This window comes from Macrobrachium rosenbergii, chromosome 15 (assembly GCF_040412425.1).
Source record: "Macrobrachium rosenbergii isolate ZJJX-2024 chromosome 15, ASM4041242v1, whole genome shotgun sequence".
Taxonomy (NCBI): Eukaryota; Metazoa; Arthropoda; class Malacostraca; order Decapoda; family Palaemonidae; genus Macrobrachium; species Macrobrachium rosenbergii.
The window spans coordinates 17350263-17360495 of NC_089755.1; the positions used below are offsets into that span (position 1 = coordinate 17350263).

General features: G+C 38.8%; 1 protein-coding gene across 1 annotated transcript in view; it reads left to right on the forward strand.

Moving 5' to 3' along the window:
• LOC136846449 (latent-transforming growth factor beta-binding protein 3-like) overlaps positions 1-9967 on the forward strand; it is a 47427-nt gene extending 37460 nt beyond the window's left edge. Inside the window, exon 14 of the mRNA XM_067117225.1 lies at positions 9637-9967. Within this exon, the coding sequence (XP_066973326.1) occupies positions 9637-9776 (140 nt within the window). The 3' untranslated portion in view covers positions 9777-9967. The remainder of the gene's footprint in view (positions 1-9636) is intronic.
• Positions 9968-10233: the final 266 nt, after the last annotated feature.

Here is a 10233-nt window from a genome sequence, read left to right on the forward strand (position 1 = left end):
GCTTGCTTTGTGCTCCCAGAGTGGATAGGTTGGATAACTCAGTATTGCGCTTAATTTCTTTCACACGATAAGGGCCCGAATAAGCAGGTTTTATCCACCATTGCACCTGTGTGTGGGAAGCGTGTGAACGCATCCACGAAGGCAAATATACTTGTACTGTCCTGGCCCAGCAGGAGTGGTCTCACCACATTTATGTACCCATGATCGAATTTAACAGGCACCACTACGCGTGCCCTTATAAGGAACTTTTCTAAGCCTATATGCCTGGAATAAGGACTAACATGAATTATATGGATGGCTCTTTCAATCCAAGAACGAGGAAGAACGACTCAACAGGTAGCTTTTCTTATGAAGAATTTATCTCACGGCTCTTCCAGAATCGGGTATTCGTCACTCAACACTCTCACATACCCAGTCACACAACCACTCACAGGGCATCTACTTTGGGACCCTCCGGATCCGGCAAAGATCCCTCTTGCATTCGAACAGCTGTCTCTCTCTCTCTCTCTCTCTCTCTCTCTCTCTCTCTCTCTCTCTCTCTCTCTCTCTCTCTCAGCACTGTGATGGTCAACTCGCCGCTGTTCCTGTCACTCACAGCTGACCCGACAAGCCCCCATTTTGTGTGCAATTCGCCCGCAGGCGTGTTTAATGAATTCAGCTGTTACTGCTACTTATAAGAATGTTGGCACTGCGTTGACATCGCCTGTGCCATTAACGTTGCGAGATTGCTTTTGTCGTTCCTCGCTCTATTTTTGGCTCTTGTTGTAACACCTATTATAACATTTCTAGACAGAGCATCAGCTACCTTATTTAATTTTGCCAGATTATGCCCAATCCTTTCACAATATCAAGTTCTTAGCTAAATCCCCTCTCGTAACCAAATCTTTCAGTGGCAATGTTCACTGTAAATTTATATTTGAGGTCCAACAAAAGGTAGCGATGTTTCCCTTGCATCCACAGAAATTCCAATGACTCCTTATTGAAGGTATTATAACTTTTCTCTGCCCCTTTTAATGCTCGTAACACAAGACAAACTGGTTCGTCATTCCCTCTATCATCAATCTGAGAATTTATTTCTCCTTCCCAATGCAAGTTTGGCTTCCTTCTCATCAAACCTATTGGTCTCGCTATTTTATCAAAATTTCTATGAATTAACAATAATAATAAGCTGACTTTTAAATTGGAGGTGGTAATCAATTTACCCTTCCTTCGATTGAGGCAATGGAGATGCATCATCTTTCGTCATATTACTTAACTCTTAACTAACCGGGGCGTTGACCCGTTACCTTAAATGGACTCGTATCATCAAGTACATATCAAGAATAACAATCAGATCTTTAAATGCGAAAATTTCAAAAAGGCTAACATTCGGGTAACTAACAATAACAATAAATCTAACGTTACATACTATCAGTGAGGTTCTCCAACAAACACCTCGGCCACTGAGGAGAGGCTCTAGAGGAGGGGTTTGGGGTCTCCCGCCCTCGGAGGTGGAGGATTTCAAAAATGCCGACACAAAATTGAACAAATAAATGAAAAATGTCAACAATTACCACAAAACATTAAAGCAAGCAATATCAGTGAACTGGTTACTTCCCAATGACTTTAATGAGAGTAAATTGAAATTAAATTCCTTAACTATCTGCATTAACAGATAAATCACAAAAAATTTCAGTTCACACAAAATTGATTTTGAGAAATGGACAAAACACTAGTTTATAGTTTATGTTATTTCTGGCAAGAACAAAATTTTACAGCACAGACAGTTTACTTCAATAACCTAAAAAAATCCAAAACAGAAGGACACTCTAATATCACAAGACAGACAATGATCTAATCACGAAGCCTTTTGATAATTTAATAATTGCAAAGAAAAAGTTTCAACTATAGTGAACAGAAAAAACTGGACTTCAATGCTAGTTTACCAGATTTCATACCCAGACTTTTGAAATTCCTCACAAAAATTTTCAGTGACTGATTTATTCACACTGGTCGGTAACACTGCCTCCCTCATCCCCCGTGGCACCAAAAAAGGAACCCACCTGACTCGCCTTCCTCTCGCTACGTCGCCTTCCCCTTCCTCTTGAGGGGAGGAGTTTTGTTTTCACTCCCTCACTGTCGTCAGCCGTTGTCTGGCGGCTATCAGCTGTTCTTAACACTACAAATCTTCACAGCTCTTAGCAAGGTCTACCAGATCTCAGCTTACAGCTCTCGCACGCTCCCACATCCATCCATCCCTATGGGCTATGGCAGTTACCATCTTCTCAACATCTCGAGGGAGAAGGGGAACGAGGTTTCTGCCCAACCTCTCCTCCCTACTTACTCCCGCTCTTGAGGGTGGTTGCTGCCCCTGCTCCATCACTCTCACTCCATTACTCCCGGGAGGGGGGAGGGGCGGGAAGACTGGTATCCTTCCCCATGCCCAACAAGGCTTTTCTTGTTTCCCAGGCACACACAACTGCCATCTCCATCACTGTTATAGCTGGCACTGGGTTGTGTGGAGGAAGGGGGTGGCCTGGAACTCCGTTTGCCTCCCCTCTGCATTCGTCTTTCCCTTCCTCGAGAGGGAGGGGATGCGTTTCGCTGGCTGACTATGTTAACAAGGCAATTGGCACCTCTAGGCAGGGTTGTCCAGGGCACCTCTCCATTGGCGGGAATGGTCTGCTTCTCGTCATGGGCCCTTCTCCTCCTGATTGCCTCCTCTAGGTTGTCTTTCCTTTGGCGGGAACGGCGGCTGTCCGCCATCTATGTTTCATTTCTGGGCATTGGCGAAGACACTGATAATAATAATGCTAATAATCACAGTGCTTGACGATGGTTGTTTTCCACTTCGCACTCACAGCAAGTGTCTGTTTGTTTTTACCAAGGGAAGTGCTAGTCTTCTCTATTTTCATATGACGCCTTGTCTGTCTTTCCCGATGACTTGGAGGCATTCAAGCCATTTCCCTCTCTTTTACGCTGCATACTAGTCTTTGGCCTTTTTTATACACAACACATCTGTGTGTGTATTCGCCCGTTTCACGGTTTCTCACGCTTTGTATTGAATATTTTCACCAGAGCGACTTGGTTCGCTATTTTCCACCCGTTACTTAGTGCTTAATTATGTGAGGTCAGGCGTAATTTTGCTTTGACATATCGCTTCGACGTCAGCCCTTTGTGCCCTTGTTTCTTTTGTCTGCTCCATCATCTCTTTTTCCAGTTCACTCACACTGCACAGTTACTGGAGTGGCACGATCAAAGACCCACAGTTCGCTATATTTACTGTTAATTAGTGCCTCCCAGCAGACCACACGCCTGACACAAAGGCGGTGAGGGCACGCCGGGCGTTTCTCACCCCTCTCATACTTTCCCTCAGGTAGGACATTGGTTGATTCCTTCTGCCAGGGATATCTAACCAATCGTAGGTCAGGCATACCCACACCAAAAGTTAATGGCTTTCGAGTGGGTATTTGGAGGGTGTGTGTTTCCTCACTCCCTGTGGTCGTTGGAACAGTACAATGCCCCCTTGTTCTACTTCGCCAAGGCAGCTCACACAATCTGAGACCTTAGGCAATTATGGCAAGCTTTCTGAATGGCTTATATATATATATATATATATATATATATATATATATATATATATATATATATATATATATATATATATATATATATATATATATATATATATATATATATACATATATATATATATATATATATATATATATATATATATATATATATATATATATATATATATATATATATATATATATATATATATATATATATATATATATATATATACAGTATATACATTATATACACATACGTTATATACGTATATAATGTGTGTATATATGATGTATATATTATATATATATATATATATATATATATATATATATATATATATATATTTATACATATATGTATATATATATATGTATATATAATGTATACATTATATATATATATATATATATATATATATATATATATATATATATATATATATATATATATATATATATGAAGATAAGAAGGCCCATAAAACTCTGTTTGAACATTGCAACCATATATTTCAACACTTCCTTCTAGCTCCTGTTCACTGGTAAAATATGGACAGATGATATGATACAAGAGTATATATACAAAAAATATGTAGGTGTGGCAATAAGTCTCCATTGGTATGCAGGCGGCCATTGACCCAGGAAGGATGGAAATTTAGGTATTCTCTTGTGACTTTTGGCTTTATTAACTCCCATCTGGCGATGAGTCTGGTGGTCCTATTTTCTGAAACACCTTCTTAAGAAGAGGCCTGAGGATTAACCTTTCGATGTCATCTGATTTCCAATGTCCTCCTGACAGATTCATATTTTTGGTCTGATTGATGATAGCAGATTCCAGCATCTTCCTTTTGTATGGACAACTGCTTTTGAAAACCAGCTCTGCCCCACTCCAGTTTATGGTATGGCCTTTGTCCCTGATATGTAGGAAAATCCCCAAACTCTCTGAAGCATATCACACTGATCTTTTGTGCTCTGTTATTCTTTGTGAGAGGAACCTACCCATTTCCCCCACATAAATCTCATTACAATTGCTGCATGGAATCTTGTTAACTCCTGCTTCTTCCCCTTTTTTATTTAAGTAAACGTAATTATGGAGCCCCCGATGGATTTGGGATAATGGAAAATAAAAGGATTATTAAACCTGAGATGTTCTGTAGCTTTTTGGATGTTTTCGTCATACAGAAGCTTTATTTTGTCATTAAAATCTATTTGTCTGTTATGAGTGGGACCTCTGTAGTATATTTTATTTGCTTCGTTAACAGCCTTCTCGATAATGTGAGGTAGATAGAGCAGTTGCATTAGGTGTTGGCAGACCATGTTGAATATTTATCTCGGTATCATTTTGAACATATTCTAAATCCCCTGAGGGATAGGTTGCACTCTACCATGATCCTCAGGCCTCTTCTTAAGAAGGTGTCTCAGAAAATGTGATCACCAGAGGCATTGCCAGGCGGGAGTTAATGAAGCCAAAAATCACAATGGAATACCTGAATTTCCATCGTTCCTGGGTCAATGGCCACCTGCATACCAACGGAGACCTACCGCCACACCTACCTATGTTTTGTATATCTACTCTTGTATCATATCATCTGTCCACATTTTACCAGTGAACAGGGGCACAGAAGGAAGTGCTCGATATATATGGTTGCAACGTTCAAACAGTGTTTTATGGGCCTTTTTATCTTTATATTATACTGTTGTATTACAGTAAAAGACACACACACATACACACACAAACACACACACACACACACACACACACATATATATATATATATATATATATATATATATATATATATATATATATATATATATATATATATATATATATATATATGATTGTGAAATATTTTCTGTTAAAACAGAATTCCATAAAATAAAAGGAGCCCATAAAAACGCCAAAATGTAGAAAGTTAATATTATATATTCCGGAGAACAACTGTCTCCTACAACAGGTAGTTAATGAATGAGAAAAGAATTACTGAAAAGCGGTATTTGTACCAAGAGTTCCAGAGGTAAGCCATTATGTCACTCCAATTGACAGCCTCTTAATCTTCTTAATCACTGTTTGGAGGAAGATTTTATTTTATCTACAATATCTGAGTCCCAAGCTCCTTTTAAGAGACTCATCGTATTTCTTTGTTTAATCAGTGCTGATTCTTCCTGTATATATATATATATATATATATATATATATATATATATATATATATATATATATATATATATATATATATAAACTATAACCTGCTGAGACAAGCTGCTACTAAAAGGGCCTCCTCCTCCTCCTCTGTCAGGCAAAAGCCCCACACCCTCAGTCATGTTTGACCGCCCCTCAGCCTCCTCATGCAGGGCCGCCCTTACAGCGCCGCACTGCAGGAAGTCTCATCTCTGAAAGATGAATAAATAACAGAAGGCTCGAGATTGTGGCTGATGACCCTGAACCCTTGGGACTGATGACCCCAAGCCCTTGGAGAAAAATGGCCTCGAGTTCAGGCTTGGAGATCATTGATCGAAAGGCTTTGAAGGGCTGTTATCCAGAGCCCCAGCATCCTGTAAGTAGCAGGAGGTCCTTTGCCACTTCTCCGGATCTGTCTACGCTGCAGCCTAGGTCTTATCCAAGCTGCTGTGTGCATTTGTCATCAGCAGCAGAACTCATTCACATGACAAGTGGAAGTATTATCTCTCGTATCAGAATACTGGAGCAGGTAACTGATATCTGGGGTTGCGTATTCAAGTATTGTTGAGTCAAAAACACTTTGGATTGATGGTAGCGATATTTACGAATACAAACTGCTTGTAGATGACAAAAAAAGAAAATACTCTAAATGGGGGAGATGAGGCTGGTGAGCCGATTATGATACTCTTCTTGAATGATTCTAGGAGCCTGTTCAGTTGTATATTTACCAATTTGCTTTCACTTTTTATTGTCATTATATAAGACATGGTGGTAGTGTTGGCAGTGGTAGTCATTGATAATAATTACTAATAATCGACCAGTAAAACAATTTAAGAGCTGAAAGACGAGGAATTAACGTGATAATTGAAAATGACTGATAATCTGGAGTGTGTTCAAATAAACCCTAATAATCCGGCTTTCTGATGAAAAACTTTAAATCTTTCTATGGCAGGATTCTCATATCGACGGTTTGGGCTCTCAGTTGCGATCAGGTTCACTGGCACTTTTTCATAGCTAGCTGATTACAGTGTGCAAAGAAAAGAGATAAATGAGGTGATTATAGAGTGGAATTAAATTCGAAATTAACTTGAAGATGAATAGCTTATCAATCTGTAATGAGCTCTGGAGTCATAGAACAGATTGGAAAATCTTTGTATAAACCAATTTAAAAGCAAACTCGGAAAATTCAGGAAGGAAATCAAGCTTATTCTGATTTTAGGTTAAGTCAGAGTGAATAAGAGACGACCAAGGAATAAAATATATATATATATATATATATATATATATATATATATATATATATATATATATATATATATATATATATATATATATATATATATATATTTATATATATATATATATATATGAATGTCTTTTCCTGTAATACTACAGTGTAATATGAATATAAGAAAGAAGGCCCATAAAACACTATTTAAACGTTGAAACCATATATTTCAGGCACTAGCTTCTGTGCCCTGTTCACTGGTAGAATATGGACAGGTGGAAAGTTACAATGGTATATATACAAAAACATAAAGGTGAGGCCCTAGGCCTCCGATGTTATGGAGGTGGCGTTTCTTAAGGAGGAGAATGACCACATTCCCTAGTGGTTTTTGGCCTCATTAGCTCCCGTTTGGCGATGGATCTGGCGGTCCCGTTTCTTGGGTCATCTTCTTCACGAGGGGTTTGAGGATTAAGGTGTCGATGTCATCTGATTTCCAATGTCCTCCTGACAGGTTCATATTTTTGGTTTGATTGATGATAGCAGATTCCAGCATCCTTCTTTTGTACGGACAGCTACTTTTGAAAACAACTCCGCCCCACTCCAGTTAATGACATGCCCTGTATTTCTGATATGTAGGAAAATTCCCGAACTCTCGAGCGTAACATACTGATCTTTTGTGCTCTGTTATTCTTTGCGAGAGCGATCTACCTGTCTCGCCTACGTAGATGTCTGACAATTACTACATGGTATCTTGTAAACTCCGGCTTCTTCCCTTTTTGTTATTTAAGTATACGTTAACGAGCGAACTCCGATGGATTTGGGATAATGGAAAATGAAAGGATTGTTAAGCCTGAGTTGTTCGGAGGCCTTTTGGATGTTTTCATCGACGGAAGCTTTATTTTGTTGTTGAAATCTATTTGTCTGTTGTGAGTGGGACCTTTATAGTATATTTTATTCGCTTTGTTAATAGCCCTCTCGATAATGTGTGGTGGATATAGCAGTTGCGTTAGGTGTTGGCGGATCGTGTTAAATTCTTTATCCAGGTACTCATTTGAGCATATCATAAGTCCTCTGAGGAATAAGTTGCACCCTACCATGATTTTTACGGAGACGTCATGGTAGCTTAAGAAATGAATGTAGGAGACAGCGAAGGTGGGTTTTCTATATACTGTAAATGCATACCTGTTCTGTTTTCTTATGATCAGTACATCTAGGAACGGCAGTTTTCCGTCCTTTTCCCATTGTTTTAAATTTTATGGTCGGAACTAGCGAATTTAGCCTATTAAAAAATTCATTAAAGTCCCCCCAGCTATTGTCCCAGAAAGTAAAGATATCATCTACGTATCTAAGCCAGATCATATTATGGGGTTTGATAGACGACAAAAGTTCTGTTTCGAAATATTCCATGTACAAGTTTGCTAGAAGGGGTGATAGGGGACTTCCCATGCTACAGCCAAATTTTTTGTTTGTAAAAATTACCATTGAAAGAAAACACGTTCATTTCTTAAGCTACCACGACGTCTCCGTAAAAATCATGGTAGGGTGCAACTTATTCCTCAGAGGACTTAGGATATGTTCAAATGAGTACCTGGATAAAGAATTTAACACGATCCGCCAACACCTAACGCAACTGCTATATCCACCACACATTATTGAGAGGGCTATTAACAAAGGAATAAAATATACTATAAAGGTCCCACTCACAACAGACAAATAGATTTCAACAACAAAATAAAGCTTCCGTACAAAAAAAGATGAAAACATCCAAAAGGCCTCCGAACAACTCAGGCCTAACAATTTTCATTTTCCATTATCCCAAATCCATCGAGTTCGCTCGTTAACGGATACTTAAATAACAAAAGGGAAGAAGCCGGAGTTTACAAGATACCGTGTAGTAATTGTCAGGACATCTACGTAGGCGAGACAGGTAGATCGCTCGTGACGCAAAGAATAACAGAGCACAAAAGATCAGCGATCGTTACGCTTTGGAGAGTTCGGGAATTTTCCTACATATCAGAAATACAGGGCATGTCATTAACTGGAGTGGGGCGGAGTTGGTTTTCAAAAGTAGCTGTCCGTACAAAAGAAGGATGCTGGAATCTGCTATCATCAATCAAACCAACAATATGAACCTGTCAGGAGGACATTGGAAATCGGATGACATCCAATGAAACACCTAATCCTCAAACCCTCGTGAAGAAGATGACCCAAGAAACGGGACCGCCAGATCCATCGCCAAACGGGAGCTAATGAGGCCAAAACCACTAGGGAATGTGGTCATTCTCCTCCTTAAGAAACGCCACCTCCATAACATCGGAGGCCTAGGGCCACACCTTTATGTTTTTGTATATATACCATTGTAACTTTCCACCTGTCCATATTCTACCAGTGAACAGGGCACAGAAGCTAGTGCCCGAAATATATGGTTTCAACGTTTAAATAGTGTTTTATGGGCCTTCTTATATTCATATATATATATATATATATATATATATATATATATATGTGTGTGTGTGTGTGTGTGTGTGTGTGTGTGTGTGTGTGTCTGTGTGCAGAAAATTGATTTTGTCTTTTTACAGCAGCTCAGTTGTGCAAATACATAAGCGCATAGAGGAACAGGAAAATATGAGGCAAATGGCACAGTGCAGATTAATGAATAAATTTTCTTTCAGGTTCAGCCTGGATTGACTTCATTAATGATATGGATCAATGTTTCGCCTTGGATACGACCAGTTCCCCACCGGTAGCCAGAAATGTGCATTGCAGTACCAAACTGAACTATGCTATATGCAATGTCGGAATGAATTGGTGAGCTGAGCGACCTTCAAAATGTTCTACAAGCCGTCAGCCAAATGTTTTCAGCTTCCAAAGGAACATTTCCCCAAGATAAACTGTTATCTATTAATTATGTTTCTTCCTGTGGTTTTGTGGGAAAGAAGAAAGATAATCATTGAATTTCTTTCAACCCCTATTTCGTCATTAAATAAAAGAGGTTTAATTAACTGTCATGAGGTATTAATTTTTCCTTGTTCGTAGTACTCGTGTCTTTCAAAATACTTGGAGAAGCAAAATCGAGCACTCACGCAAATGCCGGATTGTTCGACTACACAACTGTGTACTTAGATATTTGCTTTTCAGAAATTATCTAGACAAACATTAAAAATTTCTTTGAAGTATTATTCATGAGATTACATATATTGCACAAAATCTAAAGAAATAAGATTTCTGTATGTAGACAAAGTAAAGAAAATCTTTACACGGCTCTCTTT